General features: G+C 32.9%; 3 protein-coding genes across 6 annotated transcripts; 2 read left to right on the forward strand and 1 right to left on the reverse strand.

The window, feature by feature from the left end:
• The first annotated feature begins 578 nt into the window (after positions 1–578).
• LOC106710909 (serine/threonine-protein kinase PAK mbt) lies at positions 579–6009 on the forward strand. Of its 4 annotated transcripts, XM_014503101.2 has the most exons (10): positions 579–729; positions 904–1021; positions 1134–1299; positions 2099–2681; positions 2827–2933; positions 3429–3620; positions 3895–4071; positions 4545–4667; positions 4747–4911; positions 5445–6009. In XM_014503101.2, exons 3-10 carry the CDS (start codon positions 1159–1161, stop codon positions 5667–5669), a joined length of 1713 nt encoding a protein of 570 aa, XP_014358587.1. In that variant the 5' UTR covers positions 579–729; positions 904–1021; positions 1134–1158; the 3' UTR covers positions 5670–6009. The 4 variants fall into 4 exon arrangements, with proteins under 4 accessions (XP_014358587.1, XP_045536821.1, XP_014358581.1 ...); XM_045680865.1 differs by having other exon boundaries at positions 579–1021; XM_014503095.2 differs by having other exon boundaries at positions 579–1021; positions 1140–1299.
• Positions 6010–8215: 2206 nt separating this feature from the next.
• On the reverse strand, positions 8216–11909 carry LOC106711201 (26S proteasome regulatory subunit 6B). Its single transcript, XM_014503465.2, has 10 exons — positions 11789–11909; positions 11622–11714; positions 11298–11469; positions 10633–10794; positions 10014–10217; positions 9571–9718; positions 9372–9468; positions 9171–9265; positions 8886–9044; positions 8216–8306 (listed from the first exon to the last, which is right to left on the reverse strand). Exons 1-10 carry the CDS (start codon positions 11819–11821, stop codon positions 8222–8224), a joined length of 1248 nt encoding a protein of 415 aa, XP_014358951.1. The 5' UTR covers positions 11822–11909; the 3' UTR covers positions 8216–8221.
• Positions 11910–13481: 1572 nt separating this feature from the next.
• Positions 13482–19244, forward strand: LOC106710784. Its single transcript, XM_045681087.1, has 10 exons — positions 13482–13762; positions 14042–14315; positions 14660–14758; positions 15308–15501; positions 15729–15829; positions 17172–17442; positions 17707–17980; positions 18204–18302; positions 18544–18737; positions 19057–19244. The coding sequence occupies exons 1-10, from the start codon at positions 13553–13555 to the stop codon at positions 19159–19161; spliced, it is 1821 nt and encodes a 606-aa protein (XP_045537043.1). The 5' UTR covers positions 13482–13552; the 3' UTR covers positions 19162–19244.
• The last annotated feature ends 6311 nt before the right edge of the window (positions 19245–25555 follow it).

The following is a 25555-nucleotide window of genomic DNA, read 5'->3' on the forward strand; positions in this document are numbered from 1 at the left end:
CTAATTTCCCAATTTTTAGGCAATTGTCGCAAAAAGTCAACACTCAGACATTCCATTCAAATTTGTCACACTTCTTGCAGCCATAACTAACAAGGAAACCAATACTTGGTTACTTGGTATTGGTACGCATACCATATTCATCACCATAGTATTCAAAGAGGTATGACATGTCCATAAATGTTATAATACAAAATTTTAAAACGACTTATAAATTAATTTATCAAAGTAGTTCAGTTTAGAAGGTAAAAATACACGCACACCTTTTGGAGGCGCTTATCTACAGAAGATTTATTTTCGCACTCATGATGAAATACTTTTTTATTAAAAGCTTTTAGCATGAACATAAAATCTTGTTTTTTTTTATTGAAATAAAAAGACTAATTTTAGTTTCCGTTATATAAAAATTGTTGCTTCACTGTGCACACAGTGCAGGTGCAATTGAAGAGGATTCTTAATCTGAGGGATTTTGTATTACCAGCTAGGTAACACAAAATTCCTTACAATATTTGTACCAGGTATCTAATCTATATTGTATGAACAGCAAGTGGCAACAACAAAAAGTACTTTGAAGCTTTGATGAAATATGAAAATATAATAATTATATACGATAAATGCATATTTTCGCGATGAATTCAAAGATTTTATTAGAAAAGCTTATAAATTTATATTGTTTTCGATTCAAGGCATAGTGAAAAAAGTAAAATCGAATTATTTACGTAGAACAATAATGTACGTAATCATTAAGTTTATTAAATTTGTGGATCATGCATGGCTACAACTTGACTGAGTACTCCGCGGAAGTGATAAACTAATTGTTGAATTTGGCAGATTTATGAAAATTATTGTTTATAAGCCTGTGATTAGCCGATGTTCTATGTTTATAACTTGTTAGTGTACTTGTAGGCAGTGGCGTGTGCAGGATAGAAAACAGTACCGGTGCAAAGTGAAAACTGTTTGTAATTTCAAGCTTTCTTTTTAAAGTTCGATGTTGTGATTTGCCATTTTAGTTCTTATTGAATGGGTGTGTTTCATGTGATTTAAATAGTTTCTCTATATTTGAGTGTAATCAATAGTGCGTGTTGTTTGTAAAATATATTTATTGCGACTTAAATAAAAATAATATAAGTTAATAGTTGCAGGTGAAAATAAATTTTCAACATGTTTTCAAAGAAAAAGAAGAAGCCTTTGATTTCTCCACCGAGCAATTTTGAGCATAGAGTGCATACAGGCTTTGATAAGAGAGAGGGAAAATTTGTGGGACTTCCATTGCAATGGGCTTCCTTAGTTGGCAGCAATCAGGTAATTTGAAATGATATTTTGTAATTCTGACAAACTTGGAAACATTTCTACACTAGATACATCAGACTCAAGTGCATATTCATTTAGAAAAAAAAAATAATTCAGCCGTATTTGATAATACTTTTTACATAATAATACTAACTGTCGCCTGTGACTCCGTCCGCGCGGAGTTAAAAAAACTGTTTTAGTAGCCTATGTGTTCTTCCAGACTATGATCTACCTCTATGTCAAATTTCATCAAGATCCGCTGAGCCGTTCCGGAGAAACCTTCAAATAAACATCCATACATCCGAATTTATCCAAATATTCGCATTTATAATATTAGTAGATGTTGCACAGTATTATCAATTGACAAATGTCAATACAAGATGATAATGTAACTTAAAAATCTTGCCCACTTAGTAAACAAAATGTGTTAAACAATATTATTTGTTAAAACAAAATTCTAAAACTATGGATTAATATTTTCTATCTCATTACCATTTTTTGTGAAAAATTATTTACTAGGTCGGTTTGTGGCAACAAATTTCTACATAAAATTGAATGTGTGTTTGTTGAGCAATTCATAGATTTGACATTAATCTGAGGGTTGTATATTTTTGAAATTACCTTACCAAAGTTATCACTAAAAGTCATCGCATACATTTCTTTTTTTTTGCTTTAATAAAACTATTTTCGAGACAGTTATTAGTAGTGAATGGTGTTATAGTTTAAGAATTTAATTTATTTTGAAATAGGAGATAATATTAAAATACATATCAATACAATACAGTCCTAATAAATACACCTTTCATTCCAGATTTTGAAATCAACTAATAGACCTCTTCCTTTAGTTGACCCATCTGAGATTACGCCAACTGAAATACTAGATTTAAAAACCATAGTGAGAGGGGAACATAGATCTGCCTCCGTTGCCTCAATGGTTCGTCCTCCGTCAACAAATCCTATAGTGATTAATACCCAACCAATACAAAATGGAGTTGTGTTACCAAAAACATCAAATGTTGCTAGATCAAACTCTTTAAGAAGTACAAGTCCTCCACGTATACGAAGAGATTTACGGAATCAAGCAAATGTTCCGCCCGCTGTACCTGAAGAATCACCACCGGTGCCTCCTGCACCACAGCAATACCCTAGTTTAAGACGTGAGCAAAGTAATTTTGCTTTAAAGAAATCAATACCTGAATCGCCAGTGGAATGGACGCAGGCGGGGCAAGAGGGGCTAGTGAGGGCAGGTGCTGAGCCGAATGACAATCAACAGACAACAATAACATACCAAAACATTCAGAATGCTAATGTGCCGTATCAACATAATCACCCACCTCAAGCCCAGCCCACACCACTTGCAATGCAAGGCCTTAATGGAAATAATGTTAGTATGGGTAAGTGATATTTTTCAAGGTGTTAACATTTAGGTCAATTGCTTTCTTTTGAATTACTGTAGTGTTCAAAAATTTATTGTTTATTGTGTTATTAGTAACATAAAGGTTAAAGTGAGTAATACTTTTTGTATTGCATTATTTTTAGCTGACACATATTCGTTGACAAGACATCAACATGTTATGCCTCCTGGTGCACCATCACATTTGCCTCTGGCCGCATCTAAACATGAGTTGCGTTTAACTCATGAACAAGTAAGTTGTACTATAACAAATGTACATATATGCAACAATTATCTTTTAAGATTTTGTTTTCGAACTCTCGAATATTGAAATAATGTCCTTTCTTTGTTCATTATTTGAAGGTCAACATTATTGTATGATTGGTTTTTTTCAAATAACATTTTCTATTATTTATTTATGATATAAAGAATAATTTATTGATACTTGAACTTTATTATACTTTTAACATCAATAATTTAACCTTTCATATTATTGAAATTGATGATCTAATCAACGTTGTTATATATTTAACCATAATTCTTAAAAATTTTGCAGATTTTTCAACCTTACATATCCAATTTACATAAATATAGTATTTTAGTAGATGATGTTTAATTTATTTTTATTTGTAAACAAATATTTACTATAATAAAAGGAAGCCAAAGTAATTGTATTTAAAAGTATGTCATTCGTTATTCAGGTTACATAGCTAATGCAGCGTAATAATGAATTTAATCCCCTTTCTAGTTCAGGGCAGCTCTCCGGTTAGTTGTTAGTGAAGGTGACCCGAAGGCAACATTGGTTGGTTTCAATAAGATCGGTGAGGGCAGCACTGGCTTTGTATGTTCTGCTACGGACACAAGGACACGGAGACGTGTTGCTGTTAAGATGATGAACTTATTGAAACAGCAACGAAGGGAATTGTTGTTTAATGAAGTGGTAAGATGAATATTAGTTTTTAAGACTTTTATCTATATTTGGTAGGGAAAGTGTAATATATCTAGCGAATAAACCATTTATATTATGGTGTTTAGTTAGAATCTCCTATAACTAATATGCTGTTCCAAACAATGTCATTTAGCGGTTTTCCAGTATAGTATGAACACAGATGTTTTGTGTGGGTATTTTTGAATTTTGTGGTATTTGTATTAATGTTACAGCTGGTTAAGTTCAATTTAAGTCATGTTATTATAATTTTACTATTATTTCACAGGTTATAATGAGAGATTACCCGCACGCTAACATAGTAGAGATGCACGCTTCGTACTTAGTGGGCGATGAGCTATGGGTAGTTATGGAGTACATGGCCGGCGGGTCGCTCACAGACATCGTGACCCGCTCCAGAATGGACCCGGAACAGATTGCGACGGTCTGCAAACAGTGCCTTAAGGTAACTCTATTCGTACAATGTAGGTCACCTGTTATCTATGTTGCAAGTTAAACATGTTTCGTATTATGAATCTTTTTGAAAGAAGATTGGTATTTATAATTCTGGAACTGTATAACTGAAATGGGGTTGTGAAAATATTTGTTGTTTCAGTAATTATGAATTAATAGTTGAAAACTTTTTGATAAACAAAAAAAAAAATAGAAATTAAATTACTTTTTGCCATTTTTTTGGGTTTTAAGATATAGCAAGTTGGTAGTGAATGATTTTTATTATTATGAACAAAAAAAATGTAGTTTCTTTTATTATCTGAAAAGGATTTGGTACCTAGGGAATAATATTTTTATTAACTTATATAGGAACGGCTAAAACACTCATGTATATAGCCGTTTCTATATAAGTTAATGAAAATGTCTCACGAAAATTTTAATAATTTAATAATAATATTTTTATTTAATTCTTATATTATGTTTCAGGCGTTGGCATTTCTCCACGGTCAAGGTGTTATACACAGAGACATTAAATCTGATTCAATACTGTTGACAGCAGATGGTCGAGTCAAATTATCTGATTTCGGATTCTGTGCTCAAGTTTCGCAAGTAAGTTCGTTAAAGCCATGAATGGACCTGATTTGTTGGTTTCTTTTATAAATGTTAATCGAATAAAAATTATTTGCAGGAGTTGCCAAAGCGGAAGTCCTTAGTGGGAACACCATATTGGATGTCTCCAGAAGTGATATCAAGACTCCCGTACGGTCCGGAAGTGGATGTCTGGTCACTGGGGATAATGCTCATTGAGATGGTTGACGGAGAGCCACCATTCTTTAATGAACCTCCATTACAGGTGAGTGCTTTCATATATTAAGAAGTGTAAAACGTTTAAGTGCGTTTTGAGTGTCCTGAAAACGATTAAATTTTTGGTCAATTTTGTTTGATCAAACATTTCAAATTTATATTTATTTATTTATTTAATCACGTCAACAGCATACATATTAAATGGAAACATATTAAAAGTTCACTGATACATTTTGGATAACATGTATACCAATTAAAGGCATGTACAAATTACATTGTACACATGTGTAATCCTTACTAACTAGTTATATTATATTATTACTACTTTGTATAATTTGTTTTTAAATGAGGTCAAACAATTATTGAATATATCGATATATAGGCAAAAGTGTCAAACAAACGCAAACACTATCAAATAATTTGACAAACATTTATGTTTACCTAATGCTTTACATTAGGAAGGGATTTAATGGGTAACCATTAGTAGAAGGGAAGAAGAGAAGGCGATGATGAATTGCTGCTAGAGACATAGTTTTACATCTCATTGAGATATTCTATGAGATCTTTAATGTCTATTACCAGGCGATGCGTCGTATCCGCGACATGCCCCCGCCGAGACCGCGTGGTGCGGCGCGCTGTCCGCCCGACCTGCTGCAGCTGGTGGAGTGCGCGCTGGTGCGGGATCCTGCGCAGCGTCAGTCCGCTGCCAGGTTGCTGCACCACCCCTTCCTGCGCCGAGCTGGTCCCCCAGCACTGCTCGTACCCCTCATGCCGCCGCACCACCAAACAGCGACCCCCCACCAGTAAATCCAGTTTTAGATACCGTAACATGAGAATAGATATAAAACCAGAATAGTTTTTACACTTTGGTATTGATTTGTCGTTAAGTACATCACTTATATACCAAAATAATGTTACTGCACAGATTAAATAATTTGATGTGAACGATTCTATTCACCCCATTTACATGTTAGTAAAGTGTACTAAAACACTGTTAACTACCATAGTTGAATTCAGTGTCTTATAAGTGCCCTTCATAAAATTTAGTAGGTAGTTGCAAAACAAACTTCTTTATCACTCTGGAGAATAGAACACTTTGCACTTAAATCTGTCAAATTAAAAGGTTTTTGGATCATCAGATATTTGAACGGACGCATTATTTGAACTTTATAACTAAAATAGATTAAATTTATAATTATATATAAATTACATACAGATTTTTAACCGTATCATCTTTAAGTAATGTCCATTGTCTTTTTAGGAACGTAAAATGAGTACTTACAATATCATGTATATGTGAGATATATTCAAATTTTATAAAAAAAATAACATATTTTTTTTAAATTAATTATGTATACTTATCAAGTTAACTCGTTATTCCATACAAATATGACAAACATTTTCATACATTCCTCTAATTTCACTATTTTATTTAATTCTAATATCTATTTTATTGTTATTCAAGATATTGTCGTGTTTTTATTGCCATAAATTTGTTATTTATCTTGTTGTAGCCTAAATGTAACTTATGCCTTAAATAGTTTAGAATAAGACAAATTTTAATATTAACAGTGATAGAAAACATTTGGTTCAAATATTTTCACCCCGTCCACAGTTATAATGTACAAGTTATATTTATGTACTTTAAATGTTGATTAAATTAATAAAGACTTAAATGGTACATTTAAATAAGAATTAAAAAAATGTATTTCTCACCTCAACCATGAGATATGAAATATATATATTAGAAAATAGATTCGATTCCATTTACTGCTATGTTAATTTCAATTTAATAGTATGTTTTTTATGTTGAGTGTATATGAAAAAATGCTTGAATTTTTTTTCATTTCATAAATTTTATTATATAAAATTTAAAACAATTTTGCGTCATTAAAAATTTAGATTTAATGTCAATCAGATGAACAATTTTTTTGAATTTTTTTATTGGTAATATTAAAAAGGGGAAAGTAGATGGGCTTACTTAAAATTAACATATCATTCTATAGTATTCTTTAAAATTATTATTACGTTTGCCAGCTAATTCCGATATATGCAGCTTTAATAGTTTATGTACAATATTTATATATTTGGCACATAGGAGAAAAACAAAAAAAAAACTGTTTTTTTTAATAATCTTATATTGAAGTAAATTTGTAATGGCTATGATTTATTTCTGTAAAAAATGTCTGGTTTTAATTTATTAAAAAATTAAAATTTGTGTTTTTATATGATAGTGATGATAAGTGCCTAAACCTAAACATTGTTAAGTATTATTAAATTTTGGATCATGTACTTATTTGGAATGCCATATCGCATTTCTCAATGTTTTAAATCTTATGATATGGCTATATTTAGAATATTTTTAAAGCATTTTAAATATTGTAGATAGTTTTTCACATCATCTCCTTTGTTTCACATTCCAAAAATTAATTTCATTATTTAATTTATACATAAATTATTTATAAAACAAAATCAACTTTACATTTTTATTTAGTTTAGTCACAAATATTTTTTTTAAAATCTTTTTTCGACTTGAAACTATAGTTAAATATTGTTCTGTTTAAAGACACGTTTACAATAAAAACTCTAGTTTATATACATTAACGTATACATTAACTTTACTATTTACTTAAGGTTTGTTTTATGTACCATTAAAATGAGCCGTACTAAATCTAAGTGTTGGTAATCGATTCATTGCAACTTTAAGATGTTAAAATATTATTGTACGTAATTTATTACTATATGTTATCTACATAAAGAAATCTTAAACTAAATTTAAAACAAATATTTAAAACCTCAATCTATCAAATACTATGACTTTATGAAGTCATTACAGTATTTGAGAGTTATTAATTAAAAGGTATCTTTGCGTTTTGGTAAGGTTATACTGACTCCTTGCTGATGATTGCTGTAGATATTTTTCCCCAGTGATTTCTAAGGCAGCTGTATTATGTTGTGTGAATAAAAACATTAAGTGCCTTAAATTGTTACAAAATATGTTGGTAATATTTACTTGTTTAATGTTGCATAGTATCATCACAGACGTATCCATAATTTAATTGCGTCATGTCAATGTAATTAATTTGTATCAGTTTTCATAAGGTTATATGCCAAATATATTGTAATGAAATCACATTGTTAATAAGAAACTGTTATGAAATATAGATTTGGAAATAATTTTCGTTTTTTCATTTCAAAATTTATTCCTTCCAGTTGATGACAAGTAAGAAGTATGTAAAATTATTAGTAAATTAAATCAGGGTGAAATAAAAGTAAATTAGAACAAAAATATATACGAATGAAAGTTTATTTCCAATTAAAATAAAACAATTATAATAATTTTAGAATCATCGAAGTTCTTATTTGTAAAATTCGTATTCACTCTCATCCTTCTTGATGTTGTTCTTGTATCCCTTCTCGAAATCTTTCGGCAGTACGATGTACCTAAAATTTAAATAAAACAAGTATTTTTTTTATTGTTTCAAGTTTTTTTGATACTATTTCTAATTTTTAGGGGATTGTTTAAAATGTTTTGGCTATATTGAATATATTCATAAATAATAAAACTTTATTGTACATTTTACAGTGAAGGAAAATATCGTGATGAAACCTGCACATGTCTAAGAAGAAATTCAATGATATGTGTGAAGTCCACCAACCCGCATTGGGCCAGCGTGGTTGACTATGGCCTAGTCACCCCTAATTTGGGGTAGGCTCCGAGCCCCTCAGTGGGGACGTATAGTGAGCTGATAATGAAGTACATTTTACAAATCCGTTTCATTATAACCTTGACCCTTTTACTAGGTTTTTACCAATGACTTCACTTACATGTACAATTTTAGAAGCCAAACAAAAATTATATTATAAGAAAACTATACCTATACTATACCATAGAATTCACAGTGTTCTGTATTCTACTAAAAAGACTTTTAATTTTAATACCCATGGAAAGAGAGCAAAGATGTCATCCGTTATTTTGTGGCGGCGGCCATCTTGAATTGTCAATCCAGTAAAATAGTATACCTGTTCTCCCTGACGGCGTGCATGCCGGCTTCCTGGCAGATGGCGTTGATGTCAGCCCCCGACACGCGGTCAGGCCGCGCCACGAACTCCTCCAGGTCCACCTCCTCCGACAGGTTCATCTTCGCCGTGATTGTTGAGAAGATCAGACGTTTCTGACGTCTGCCATAAGTTCATATATATTACAACTGTGAAACTCTAATACTCCAACAATTGTATCAAAACATTAATTATTTCTAAGATTTTTAAATGGAACTAAATTTTATTTTATCTGTAAAAATATCTAACCTGTCAGGCAGAGGGAACTCGATCTTCCTGTCGAGACGTCCAGGTCGCAGCAGCGCAGGGTCCAATGTGTCTGCACGATTCGTGGCCATTATTACCTGAAATCAAACAATTTAACCTAAACTTAATTTATTATTAAAATATATAAAATTGTCAAAAAAAAATGGTATACCCATTAGGTAGGTCAATATTGTCTATACTCACTTTGACATTAGTGGTCTGATCAAAGCCATCCATTTGATTGAGTAGTTCCAAAAGAATTCTCTGCACTTCTCTGTCAGCTCCGGTTTGAGCATCAAATCTGAAAGTTAGAGAGAAATCCATTATGATCAAAGTTTAACAAATAAAGTTAATACAGTCGGGTGAAAATCAAAATGATTAAATATAATTTATTACAACATACCGTTTTGTAGCGATAGCATCAATTTCATCAATAAAGATAATGGCGGGGCTGTTCTCTTTAGCGAGACGGAACACGTCGCGAACCATACGTGGTCCTTCACCCAAGTACTTCTGCACGAACTCAGAACCAACAACACGAATGAATGCAGCTGGAAATAGAAAAGAAATTAAACCGAGGCCAACAAAAAAAAATAGGATAAGAAACAAAGTAATGACAGCAAGTGACAAAAACTAGAAGTTTAAAAAGGTAATTTGAACCTTGGTAAGTGAGAGCTCAAGAGACCGCAATATTTCTGGCTTATAGCTGTTTTTAACCAGAGTTTCTCACTTTGAAAGTCGTCCAACAAGAAGAAACAATGATTCTCACTTATCCTGGTCTAACTGTATTTGAACATCAAACTACAATGTGAATTTGTTAAAGATGAATGTTAATGTAATAATAACCTGTAGTATGATGAGCAACAGCCTTTGCCAACATAGTCTTGCCACAACCAGGAGGTCCGTACATCAGCACACCTCTCGGAGGCTCAATACCAATCTGCCGGTACAATTCAACATGAGTCAGAGGCAATTCCACTGCCTCTCTTATTTCTTGCTTCTGTGTGTCCATACCACCAATATCTGAATATTGGACATCAGGTTTTTCATCTGAAATTAAATTTATGGTTAAATATTAAAAAATTAATTATATTTTGAAATTGACATACAGTAGTTGTCAGATATCTATCTTAGTGGATAACTTTACTCGAGTTGCTGCACAGAATACAATTTTAGGTGTGGACAGATGACATTGGGCCACCAAGATATTTGAAAAGAACTATAAGTAAATGTAGACTAAATGCTGTATTATAATTAACCTAACTTTAAAAAAAAAGATAAATTCTAGTTTATAATGTCTATTCAGTAGAAGTTCATAAAGAATTTGCCATCTTTTCTTCATCTGTTATTAAGAAAAATAATGTCTGTACTCTATAGAAATTGCATCTAATCAAATTTTGAAATATTACACTACAAAATAAATAAAAACTTAAGTATATGAGACAAAGCTATTTTCATGTCTTACCTGCTTGCAGCATGGAAATAGAGCTGTCAGCTTCGGGTGGTAAAACATCTACAAGTGCATTTGAATGTTTATGCAGGGCCACTGATGCTGATGGTTTCAGCAGCTCACGGTCAATTGTAGACAAGATTCGGACATAGTAATTGGAACCTGTTGTACTTCCAACTGTAAAATATATTTAAACATCATTTTATACACCGGTTACCAAATAATGAATATATTAAATATATAACATACAAAAACAGAAATCATTATGGTTGAGACCAGTTATGTTGACATTGAATGAACCTGCAATATTCTGGAGTTATATAACTAATGTTTTATCTATAAAGGAGGTTATTAAAATGCATTTTTTGTTTAACAGATTGTAATTATTCTTCTTAAAGTTTAGCTTCTAGGTACTACAACTAATTTCAGATGTGATCTTTAATTAGTGTAGTATAAAATAAAACATTAACATCACAACTCAGTTAGGATAGTTTAAAACAAACTCATCCCCTTAAACAAGAGGGGCAGGCAAAGAATATGAGTTTCCATTTGGCATGGTCCTGCTACACCTCTTCTTTCTTCCACATTTAAACATTCACATCAGTTTAAGTTGTTTTTCATAACCACATTCTAGAGTAAATAGCTTTTGAAAGTTAAAAAAAGGAAATTATCTACTATACCTATGCCAGTATTTTGATCAACAGCTTCAAGAAACTGTCCAATGACCAAGGGGACTGATTGTATCCGTTTAACTTCCTCTTGGGCATGTAGGTACTCTTTCTTGAGATTTCTTTGTTCATCTTTTATGTATTCTTCTTGAACTTCTAAAAACTCTAACATCCGCTGCAATTTCTGTAAATACGGAACATTTGAAATTATGAAACTAGTTTTTAAATTCCATCAATTTTTAGCAGGGAAATTACAATTGCAAAGGTTCAAAAGTTTAATTATCAAGGAAGCTTTAAAAAATTACTGTATGAATTGGATGGAAGTATGAAAATTACCTTGTATTTTGTATACAGATCTTCTGATTCCAGTTCATCGAAAGTTTGGGGTCCAGCGAAAGACAATCCTTTTGTGTCGGTGACTTGGTCATCCTAAAATTACATAAAGGTTAATGATTATTGTCGAAAATAATAAGTAAACCGTATTAGAATGTTTTGTTATTTACTTTTTCAGGCAAAATAATACCAATTTCTTCCATTTTACAAAATATTTAGTCACTGTGTTATTTGATTTTGCTAATACCACAACCACAGAACAGATTATAAAAAATTACGAATCAACTGCTGTCAAACTGTTTTATTACGCCGTCATGCTCATTTCTTTTCACGCATTCCATAGTAATAAAACAACACTTCACAATTTTAAATTTTTATTTCAACCAACCCTTGCACATAAGCAAAAAAAAAGGAATCCGAATTTACATTACCAAGAGCCGTTTTTTTTGCCAATTTTAGAGAAGTGAATATTCTATAAGACAATGGAAAACCCTGAAAAATCTAGAAAACTTCCTAAGAAATATTTAAGGTATTCTCATATCAGATTTCTTCAGAACTTCGCGCCTGTTTTCATATTTTGATTTTCAATTTAGAGAATATTATTTTGTCATTCAAAACAAAACCCATCGCTAAATAAATTGGCAGAGAATATGCTGGAATATCGTTTTGATATTCCGGTTTTCGAACCCCCGTTAACCTCATAACAGAGTTTTGTTCTACATAAAGATGTAGTTTTACGAACAAAAACCATAGTTTCTATATGAATTAATTTATTAAAGACTTTTCGAGACATTTGAATAAATGTAAAATATAGGTAATTCTTAACTTTAAAGATTTTTATCTAAGTCAAAGTTCAAAATTGCGAAGTCATCTAGACTTTGCAATTTTGGATAAAGGTAGCTTTGAATAAATGTCATATATGTTTTCAACGAAGGAATCTGTGGTATTCCGTTGTACCCATATTTCTCGGACGGTAGGAAAGAAAATTAATGTGTCCATAGAATTAATGGGTAAACACTAATTAGTACACTAATTCTATACGTAGAATATCACAACGTCTAATACGATGTAACTATTTTTTAAACCGTCATTCGTTGCCTTGTTTCTTTTTTATTAATGGAGAGCCTTGCTTACGATTAATTAAATCAAAAGTATGCAAAAGTGGTAGATACCAGCAATAACGACATCTGTTTGCTGAACCGGTGAAATACCACGACAACATAAAAGACAGAGCTGAAGTGAAAGTAATTCCGCGTTTCGTCAGATGAGTGTGATGTCGCAGATCTCATTTTAGTCCTCTTTGCCTTACCACCCTTTTTTAAAAGTAAAGAATGAGATGGGAATGAGGATTTGATGGAGGAGGGGTCGTATAGGAAGAGGAAATATTATTTTTTCTCCGCGTCCCTTGCTCCGTTGATTAAAGGTTGGTAACGCATCTGCAATTACGGATATCTAAGTACATCGGAAATTCATGTGGCCATTTGTTCGTTCGCCACCTTTTAAAATAAAATAAAGAAAAATATATGTATAAAGTATGACCTATAGCTATTATTATCGAGATATTTACCTGTTTTATCAAACGTTGTTGCAAACGATACTTGTTACACGTCTGAATATAATCATAGAGTACATCTAATCAATAAAATATTTGATAAGGACAAGAATTCGTAAACAAGTGCTATTTCAAAACAGTCTTTAAATCTTCGCTAGTAATATAAAGCTAACGTCATATATTTAATCAAGGTATAATAACGTACAATATTGTGTATTTGTATTTACGTAAGCTATCCTAAATAACAAAAATTGATTTTGCAATCACAGTAATTTATCATTTATTTTATCGTTATATTTTATAGCAATCTGTTTAATTATTGATCTAGATAACTATTGCTTATATAAATGCTATTGAACTAATAAGTGTGTAAACTTGCACTATGAAGGTGTTAGTGATCTTTGCGTTGCTCGCTGCAGCAGCCAATGCCAAATCTCTTAACCCTTTAGTACCTGACAATCACTCGGCTTACGGGTATTTGCAAGATGTTGGTGTCCCTGAAGCTGAAAGGATTCAAAAAGCAGAAGAAGCATATCTGAGGGGAAGAATTACTGGGGGAGTTCCCGCTGCTCTTGGTCAAATTCCCTATCAGGTTTAATAATTTTTTTTATTATTTTACCTGTGTATTAGTAAGAGTATTATGTTACTATTAGAGATCGATAGTAGAAATAATGATTTTGCAATAAATTTCATTCACTTTAAATTTTGCATTGGCTTGGAAGCAATTGAGTCTGGGAAAAAAACACTTTTTGGTTACACTAAGATTCTCCCTTAGAGACCACACAATGATTCCGAATGCGGTATTTAAGCATCGGTCTCTATAGTTTAAAAATAATTTGCAGAAGATCATAAACACGATCTTTCGTTACAGGCTGGCCTGATCACTGACATAATCGGAATCACCGGTCGTGGAGTATGCGGTGGTACGCTTATTTCTCCAGATAGAGTGTTGACTGCCGCACATTGCTGGTACGATGGTAGACATCAGGCGTGGAGGATGACCGTGGTTCTCGGCTCTGAGTTGCTGTTCTCAGGTGGGAATAGGCAACAGACCAGCGTTGTGGCCATGCACCCCAACTGGATTCCGCTGCTGGTCAGAAATGACATCGGTGTCATCTATCTGCATTCACCTATAGCGCTATCAGGTAAGTCAATTTCTGCACTTGCAAAAATTCTGAGAATCTGATTATTATTTTTTTCATACCTCATGTTCTCTTTGAAAAAAACAGAGTTCAGGATGTTAATAGAAATGTCGCGGTAGTCAAAATCCATAGTTAAAACAAACTTATTGCCATAAACTTCATTAGTTTTATGTGCCTAATCCCTCATCCCCACAACGCTTTTTTAACGCTGCCTTCAGCAGATAAGTGAAACTGAGTTTCTTCTATTTGTACCGTTTTATAACGTGTGATAAAAAGCGCCCGTGCGAATCGCTATCCCTCCATATTAATTTTCGCTACGCTATGTAAAAGTATAAATTATTTAACAGCCACAATTGCACCCATTGCGCTGCCAAGTGATGCTGAAGCCGATAAGACCTTTTCTGGCTACCGCGCTATCGCTTCGGGCTTTGGTGCTACTAGCACAGGTAAGGTATATTCTACTTCTTTGATAAATATAATACATCTTTTAATTTAGATATGGTTATTTGTACTACACAATCGATCGTTAGATGGCTGTTACTTACCTTGCTAAAGGTTTTAAACAGTACTAGACGCCAGCAACAACAACATCTGTTGAAATACTAAGACCACACAGAAGACAGGCATGAAGTAGAAGCAATTCCGCGTTTTGGCTGAAGGGTGTGCGTGTCGGCGGCCTAATTTTAGTCCTATTTCCCTTTCCACCCTTTTCTTATAAGGAAAGGATGGGAAGAGGAAGTGGATTAGACGGTAGAGGGGACGCATAGGAAGGGGATATAAGCTTATTCTACGTCGATGAAAGGTAGGCAACGCATGACATCCTTTCTCACCTGATCTTTCTTTGGCTGTATCGTCAAAACAGATTTCGCCCTGTATATCTTTGCATGTCCTCAGAAGTACTTTTACAAATCCACTTGGTCGTATTTCTCCTTCTACTTTTCCTTCAGACATAAACTCTATCTCTCGTATCGTCTCTAACGATAATTTATTTGCAGGTGCTAACATTACAAACAACCAGTTCTTGAGCCAAGTGAATTTGAACGTGATATCAAACAATGCGTGCAACATTGCGTTCCCATCAGTCATCCAATCGTCAAACCTGTGCACTAGCGGTCTTGGCGGTGTGGGTGTTTGTGGCGGCGATTCTGGTGGCCCATTGGTTACCACCAATAACGGCCGACAGATTGTGGTATGTATAAATAAATGTTATAAAACAAGAGTTCGAAAGATTTCTATGTATAAGACAGGGCTATGTCGTGATTCATTGTTAAAAAGACAATTTAAATCACAATTATTTGATGATTTTTCTAGAAAGAATCTTGTATTCTCATAGTAAATTAGATTTAAGGTTTTAGAATTAGTTTGAAAATTTAATGAGTTGAAAATATTTTTTTAACCAAATAATGTTTTTTGCAGATTGGAGTGACTTCCTTCGGCATTCGTTTCGGCTGTGACATCGGATATCCGTCGGCATTCGCTAGAGTTACTTCATTCCTGAATTTCATAAGATCGAATTTGTAAATAAACATACTTATCCAATGAAACAGTTAAATTAATAAAAATGTAACACTCTCATTACTCTTTTATTTAATCTGATATGTTCTTGTCTGATATCTATGATAATTTGATACTTTTTGTACTGGACTTTATTGTTAGAGTTAGAGTTTCCAGTGCTGAAAAACTTGTATAAAAATATGTTGTCAATATTTTCATCCTTTTCGATGAAACGGAGATAAACATAGGATTAAAAAGGTGTACTATTAAACTAATAATTATTGTATGCCGCGGTTGTATACAATTGATTATGACAATTGGAAACAATTGTGTTCAATTAATGTAATTAACAAAAATTATCACCTAATCCTTCAAATCATTCATTATCTTCCATAAAATATTTTAATACTTATCTTATTAAGTAGATTTAATGGTAATTAACATATCAAAGATTGTAAAATAAACTTTATCCGGTTGTAGATTGTCTTGTAAGTGGAAATAAAATTCAAATATATTATTATAATCTATATTATGGTAACTTTTTGATACCAAACTTTTGATACCACCACTTGTATATCTTAACAAAACTGTTTAAAACTCTGACTTGGGTTAGCTTGTACTTTTTTTTATATATTACATGGTGGCAAACGAGCATGCGGCCACATGAATTCGCCGAATTGGCGAAGCGACCGCTGCCCATAGACATTCGCAATTGCAGATGCGTTGCCTACCCTCAATCGACGAAGGAGGAGACGGACAAAAAGAGAATATTTAACCTTCCTATGCATCTCCTCCACTTCTCCTAGCCGGCCAATTCGTGCAACAGATGTTGTTGCTGGCGTCTACCACTGTTAAAATTATGTAACAATAATCCAATTTTGAAGTTAGAATGCTTTTTTTTTATACTTCAAAACATGTTCTCTATTGGATGTAAGCATCTCCAAAAATGCTCTAAAAATCACTGCTGGCTGGCTGACGCTGGCTTGGCGCTAAAGGCTCAGACCTACGTAATCTGTGATGATCTTTATTGAAACTAATTGCTATTTTCTTATAATTTACTAGCTATCGCCCGCGACTCCGTCCGCGCGCAGTTAAAAAATGGGGGGGGGGGGGTATGAAAAATAGATGTTGGCCGATTCTCAGACCTACTGAATATGCTCACAAAATTTCATCAAAATCGGTCAAGCCGTTTCGGAGGAGTATGGCAACGAAAACTGTGACACGAGAATTTTATATATTAGATTTTCTTATTACGTACTTAAAAGTTCTTTTACTCTTATTAATTAATTATTATCGTCCGTATTATCAAATTATTATCATAGCTTATTTAAATTTTAATACTTTTATCAAAACTTGATTACTGAATTATGAATATAAAAGAAATTTTGATTTTCAAAAATCGGAGTACGTTTTCTGTTATTTCAAAATGAAGTTACTTCTGGCTCTTGTTGCAACTGTTGCCTTGGCTAACGCGAGGTACATTGAGCCAGAGGTTCCTGAGTACAACACCGCGTATGGCTACATGCAGAACTATGGTATCCCACTAGCACAGGCCATCTACAAAGCTGAACAGGAAAACAATGATCCCAGAATTATCGGAGGATCTGCGGCTAGATTGGGACAATTCCCGTTCCAGGTTTGTTCCACTCTTTACTCTTTATTTTCTGCTTTAAATGTATTAATGAGCTAATTGACATTTTATTAAATTTAAATCGCATCTCTTGATTTATTTAGAATTTCAAGAGGAAAATTGTAAATGTTTTTGGGATTTGTTGACCTTTGAAATCGACAACATGTGAAAATTTAGTTGTGTCTGTCCTTATAGTTTTTAATTCCATAATGTTATTGAAATACATTTAAAATACCTTTACTTTTACTAATAAAAAGCGATTTTTCACAGGCTGGACTTATCTCTGATATCGTAGGCACCAGCAACCGTGGTGTCTGCGGCGGTTCGTTGGTGACCACGTCCAGGGTGTTGACTGCTGCTCACTGCTGGTTCGACGGCCGCAACCAGGGCTGGAGATTCACGGTCGTGTTAGGTTCCATCACTCTCTTCAGCGGTGGCACCAGGCTGGAAAGTACCAACGTTGTTATGCACAATAACTGGAACCCGAACAACGCCCGTAATGATGTCGCTGTTATTCGCCTAAACAGCGCTGTATCCACATCTGGTATGTTCTTTTACTTTAAACTAAGCTTAGTTCATCACTTGAGAAAAGTTATCCGTCAAGACTTAAGACTCATTTGAATACGTGTTTTTTATAATAATATTGTTTAATTTAATAGCGAATAAAAATAATTTTAAATATTTTAGTGCATCCGGAATAATTATAATACATTAGTATAGTTCAAAGGTTTTTTAGGCAGGTTATATCACGGAATTTTTTTTAATAGCCAACATCGCAACAATTGCTCTGCCGTCTGGCTCCCAATTGAACGAGAACTTTGCGGGTAACACTGCTACCGCATCTGGCTTCGGTCTTACCAGACAAAGTAAGTACAAATTTTCTAAAATCAATAATTTTATTACTATCATTTTATAAAAGTAATTATGGATATCATATAGACATGTATTATAAGAAAAAGGACTTCCACGAACTTTTTAATGTTTATATATTATATATATGTTATATATGTTTATAATATTCTCGATGTTTTTAATACTCTGAAGGGTATAAATATATTTTCTAGTTCATTGTTCAATTAAAAACTTAATTATTTACTCGTATTCCAGATGGTCAGATTACTACTAGTCAATTCTTGAGCTTCGTCAACTTGAATGTGATCACGAACAATGTTTGCTCTTTGGCGTTCCCACTGATTGTCCAGTCTTCCAACATTTGTACCAGCGGCTCTAACGGTAGAGGTGTGTGCGGTGGCGATTCTGGCGGGCCCTTGACTGTTGTGAGGAACAACAGACCGCTCTTAGTAAGTTCTTACGTTTTTCTTAACTTTTTATTAATGGAAGCATCACTCAGATCTATAGAGAGCTAAATAAAAGTACAAATGTATACTTTAAGTTACTTTTTTTTTGCAATAATTTTTAGTCTCAGCCTTGTGGATTTTGAGTTATCTGATTTAACCAAATCTTTTTCTTTATGTTAAGTGAAAAACACATTGGTACATGGCGGGATTCGAACCCAGGACCTTTCAAGAGATTGCAAGTCAAGTGCTTAACCCCAGAGCCCCTGACGCTCAACACACAGCAACAACAATTACAATTTTATAATTATTAATAATTTTCCAGATCGGTATCACGTCGTTCGGCTCTGGTCTCGGCTGCGAGAGGAACCTGCCTTCCGCATATGCGAGAGTCACCTCCTTTATGAACTTCATCAACCAGAACATTTAAATAAATATAAGAAACATTTCGTCAATTAACGACCAAAATGTACACTGAATAAATAAATTAACCTATTTTTCTAGAATAGAACAATTAAAACTTTTCTTAAAATTATTTCTTTTTGTTTCACTATTCTCTCACTCTTGGTATGACGTCATGAAGTTTTCTTATAATGATAGTCATATTCGAATCAATTAAATATTTTAAGAAATTTCAACAAGCTATCGGGGTCGGGAATTACCTTCTTTGACTGGAAAAGCAGTCTTGATACAATTCATCGTTGAAACGAATCGTCTAAAGTCAAAAACAAATGAAAATGATCATTCAACAATTTCGATCACGTACGTATAGAATTAGTGAGATAAAGTACATCAATAAGATAAAATGCAATCAATTAGTATTGAGTTTTCCCATCTCTAAAACTAGCGAAATGATAAAAAACATATTTTAATATAAGAACATTTGAAAATGGTAATTTTCTACTTGAATAAGTCAGAGAAAAAAAGATTTTTTAATCAAGTATCCCAACAGTTGTCGGTTTCACTTAGGCGGAAGAAACTTCAACCATTCTAAAAGTTATTACAATAATTGCATATTCAGATGCGTTTTAATACAATTTCAATGAAGTGAAATTTATATTATACTAGCTGTCGCACGCGACTCCGTCCGCGCGCAGTTAAAACATGGGGGGGGGGGGTTATGAAAAATAGATGTTGGCCGATTGTGAGACCTACTGAATATGCTCACAAAATTTCATGAGAATCAGTCAAGCCGTTTCGGAGGAGTACGGGAACGAAAACTGTGACACGAGAATTATATATATTAGAAAATTCCAATTTCAAATCACCAAAAAAAAAAACATTAAAAAATGCCAGTGTCTCTATGCAGAAAATACAGCTACAATCATTTGATGATACTTTATTTAAAACTAGCTTTTACCCGCGACTCCGTCCGCGCGGAATAAAAAAATAGAAAACGGGGTAAAAATTATTACCTGCCCACCAATTTTCAGTCAAATCGATTCAGCCGTTCTTGAGTTATAAATAGTGTAACTAACACGACTTTCTTTTATATATATAGATATGGTCGTCTCAGTTACTTTTCATTATAAAACCTTGTAACGCAAGGAAATGTGAGAAAAGTACGTTTTGACAAATATGAAATTGAATAAGTTTAACGTAAAGGATGAAGTTGTTTGTTTAAAAAGTTTAGGTTATGATTTAGTATTGAAATAATTTCCATATGATAGAGATAACAATATTATCCGGTTTCGTCTGTAAGAACATAAATCATTATAATCTTTTAATGCATTTTATCTGATTTATAATTATTATGATGTGTAAGATTGACTAATTACAAAAACTTATCGGCTTAGATTTATCTAATCTATTAGTCCCATTTATTTTTATTCTGTTGATAACTGAGGTGCAATGCAAATTATCAGCTACGTGCTGCAACACATACATAAAAAAAAATATCAATCTCTCATTCCTAGCCTATCACGAATATTTGTTAGAATTGCCTTCATATTGACATGGAAAAAAATCGTATTAAAATTTGTCCTATCGTTAACACAAAAATTCTTATACTAATCTTACTAATATTATAAATGCGAGTATTTGGATGTATGTATGGATGTTTGTTAGAAGGTACCTCCAGAACGGCCGCACGGATCTCTGTGGAATTTGATATACAATAGATATAGAACATAGTCACAAAAACCACATGAAATACTTTTCAACTTTTTTTTAATACTGCGCATACGAAGTTGCGGACAAAAGCTAGCAATCTATAGTTATGTCTAATGTCTGTTGAAGTTTGTAGCCTCCTGATATATGTATACATGTTGACTTAGATACTCGTAGGTAGGGGTAAATGTAACATCGAATTTCCATCCGCTCCGATGTTGCTATGTGGAACAAACAATAAGATTTGATTGGCTCCGGCAACAGCATTCACTGCCTCGTCTGCGACCGCACTACGTTCGTTAGCTGCAACTTTATTGAATATGAATAACGAAATTTTAGAAAATGTTACCTTTGTAGCCTAGTATGTAAAGTTCTAAAATTGTATACAAATTGTATATTTGTATAGTTTGGAAAGAACTGACTAACCTCAATTTTAAAAAAACAGCGTTATAAAAATTCTTTGTGAACTAAAATAGTTTTATATTTCTTTGAATTAAATAAATGAGGTTGTGCGAGGTTACCTACTCATTGTCTATTGCTTCTTAAAGTGGTTTATTACATGAATTGTTAAGTATACAGGTACCAAAGCCATTTCATTGATTTTCCTACATACATATTTCATTTGCCTCATATAATACAGATAATGGTGCAGGTAAACCGTTGCAATTTGCAGTAAATATGCAATTAAACGAACACGACGAGAGAATAATCAAGAATGCACAGAGGAGTGCATTGTCGTGTCGTGATGATTTTTTAAACAGCGACCAGTGTGAGGCTCCTCTTTTATACTGATTTTCTACTTTATATATTTCTGTTATTATATTGCTCTGCAACGCATTTAATAGTATTGTGGTAAGCTTTCATGTCTCATAATTATAACCAACTGTGATGTGGTGTAAAATGTCAACGATTGAGCTCATACTAATTATCTGGATTAAGGACAGACAACAGCCATGGCAGCCAAATTTCTATAAACGTAGACCAGAACACCGACGGCGATAAAAGACGACGATCAGAGACTAGTTCTCTTGGGACCTCTTGACCCTTAGTGGAAGACGAAATCGAAAAACAGATATCAGTGATTTATTTCACATCACCCGAAGATATTCACGTTAATTATGTAGCCCGAATATCCACTATACAAAAGGGTCGAATAGCAGTCTTAGCTACAAAGGTACTAAGTATATGAGTACTAAGAGCTAGATTGAACTAAAAGAGGTGACAGCCCTAAAAGCACCTATTACGTGTGTATCAAACATATGAATAGAATAGATTATGATGCACGGGGCGATGCTATGAGAGAGAGGCTATGAGTGTATCAATTCGGGCACAGATTACCGACTCAATTATTCTCGCAGCGTCAATCACTAGCCGGGAAGGCAATCGATATACTGTTGCCAATTTTGAGTGAAAGGTCATAAGTGTTGATCTGTTATAATGAGCATAGATAATACTTTACTTTAATGCACATAATTAATTTAATTTTAATGGTTACTGACAACCATCTTAGCTGTAGACTTATGAGTAATTCAGATAATTTTTTTTTGAAACGCCTGTCTATTTACTAATAGTAATAAATTATTTGAACTTATAGGTAAGGAACAGGAACTACAAAAATTGTATGAGTAATAAAAAGTAAAGTTCAACGAATCATACTAATATTATAAATGCGAATGTTTAGATGGATTGATGGATGGATGGATGTTTGTTTGAAGGTATCTCCAGAATGGCTCAACGGATCTTGATGAAATTCGGCATAGATGTAGAACATAATCTGAAAGTACACATAGTCTACTAATTAAGTGTTTTTCGATTCGACAGCTAGTACTTTAATAAATCCTATAAACCTATTACTTTGCCTCTTGGTAAATAAAGAAGCTTAAAAAATTTGTAGTTCGCTATCAATTGCCTAAAAGGGGATATTTTCATCTCTCGAATTATTTGATTTCACTTAAGTTAAAAGCCACTTCAGATATTTTATTTATCGTAAAAAAATATTTCTCTGGTCAAATTACACTTTTCTTGTTTGAATGAGCTTTTACTTTAATTAATCGAAGACAAAGAAATTTAAGTACTTTCTTATTTAAAATTTACCCAAAGAATATTAGGTTTACTTTTTATGGTTATAAGAATAATCTACTTATTTTTTAATTTTCGTTTACAAAATTATTATTATTATTACAAAATTATTCAAGTTACATTTTAAGATGTTCATTATCTTTTGAATGATTAATTTAAAATAAAAAAAACGAGATTGAATAAGGTCTGATAAGTGACTTAAGCATAAAAGTGTAGCTTCTGTAGACAGTTTGAGTAATGAACTAGATTAAAGGACGCTAAAACGCTTGTAGCCTAATGGCCACGCCTTTTAACTCATTAAAGGGTTTAAAAACTCGTCTAAAGTGAAACAGTACGAGAGTAAACGTCCTTAATGTTAAAATATTGTTTAGGGACGAGCCTCGGGACCGACAGTGTGAAATTTTAATCACAGGTAAAGTATGCATTTAAAAGCCTAAAGCAACAACTTTACCTACTTAACTGGGAACTACGGACTTGATGTACTAAATTTAAACATAGCGTAGTTTCTATAGGTAAGTTTATTATTTTATTATAGTCTTCATCATCACAAGCCTTTATCGTATGAATGTAAAACGTCAATCGTTCGGTTAAATACCCTCGCAGTGTTTCCTTTAACCTATATATTATATTAATGAAATTTTAAAAAAAATCATATTTCGTACACATGTGTTTGCTTTGCTCATAATGAAAAATTTATTTAAAAAAATCTCTGGTTGTCTGTCTGTCTAACCGCAAGCCGCGTTTGTTCCGGGTAATCTCCGAAACGGCTGGGCAGATTGGACGGGAAGGTAGCTAAAGTGTACGAGAATATTATAGGTTAATAGTAGACCGCTATTTAATATCATAATTTTTACTAACACACACCTATATATCTTTGGTTTTTCCAAAGAGAATAAAAGAAATTACTATATTTTAGTACAGGTGATGGAACACTGCAAAATAACGATTAAAAAACGACAATTTAACTAAAGTAAATCGAATTTTCCACGAAAAGATCAAACATGTTTAGAAATAAAGTGGCATCACGATACCGCTTTAATTTGAAATGCAAACAGCGAGTAACTAAGTCCCTGATTCAAGTATCTGACATAAGTGCTTCTCGTTCCCTTACTTTAGACTTCCGTACACGTTAACTGAATTAAATAGTTTCCTCTGAAAACTGGGTTATCGTAGATAATTTGCACTGCCCTGTCAGGACAGGACTGAACGACATGCGCTTGTTTAGAATAAATACATTTTGAATATACCGCGTTTTTACAGTTAGAATAAATTTAAATGAAAACAGAATACGTAATACATTAAATTTACGTAAAATAACGGTTAAAGTTTCTTTTTGAAATAGAATGTTTCTAGTAGAAATAATTTGCATTTAAATGATCGAAACCAAAATATAACCTAAAAGTTATTTAATCAGTGAATCTGTGAAGTAGGTTTATTTTTGTAATAACTTGCGTCCGTTCTCAATTATTTTTAATCCTGATAGGATATCGTATATGTAATGTATAAAATTAATTTATATAAACTAGATTTAGTACTATTTTGATAAAATAGTTCAATATTGTAGAATACCATTTACCCGGGTCAGCAATTTTTCTTAACCTGTTACTACAATTAAGAGAGTGTCTGTCAAAGAGCATCATAGAAAGTTGTAGAAAAGTCTGATGCAATTACCAGATGCTTACATAAGACCTCGTCACAAAATGTCCATCCGACGTGACAGATTCGTACTGGCAAAAGATGTTGCAGACAGGCCGAGTAATGGATGAGATAAAAGAAAATAAACTCCCTAATGGGCGTGCTTTTCAACTCACTAACGGCTTAAAAAATCCGCTTTAAGTGAAAGGGTAGGAAAGTGAACGTCGTTAGCGTTTAAATATTGTCCTCGGACACACCTTCGGACCTAAGGGAGTAATTTGATCTCGAGTTAGCTTCGTTTTCAAAGGACACTCGCAAGTTTTGTGACTCACTCGCTATTTAACAATCAAACTGTAGTCATTTAATCCTATAGACACTGTCAGTAATTGTAACTTATTTAAAAGTACATTATTTTATTATCATTTCTTAGAAAATACAAATTTCGATTCTGCTTAAGTGACAGAACCAACACGATACTACAGATAAACATAGTTTAAATAGTGTTTACATACCTCCAGTATCTGGGACTCGAAAATGTTTGTACTGAAATAAAACAACCTCTTAAATACGAAGCATAAATATTAATTAAAAATAATCCTTTTTCCCAAAGTAAATATTTTATATTTAATGAAATTTGCTTAATTGTTGTGAATTACTTAAAAAATTCAGGCATCTATTAAATGTCAACGGTCATTGTTAACAAAAAAAATGAAGTTTTTAACGAACATTCGATACGACAGGGTTATATGGGCGAGAGGTGTTACAGAGGGCTGAATAATGACCGAGGCAAAGGACTTTAACCCCGCTAATGGACATCCTTTTCGACACATTAAACGCTTTTAAAAAAATCATTTCAATTTTATATTGGTGAACAACCCACAACAAAGTGTTCCCTAGAGTTTTAGTAAAGTTAAGTGACAAGAATATGAACAGCACAATAAGGAAAAAAAGAGCTTGTTCTTCATTACAAATTAATTACATAATCTAACCTAATCTTGCTC

Source organism: Papilio machaon, chromosome 14 (genome assembly GCF_912999745.1).
Source record: "Papilio machaon chromosome 14, ilPapMach1.1, whole genome shotgun sequence".
NCBI classification, from domain to species: domain Eukaryota; kingdom Metazoa; phylum Arthropoda; class Insecta; order Lepidoptera; family Papilionidae; genus Papilio; species Papilio machaon.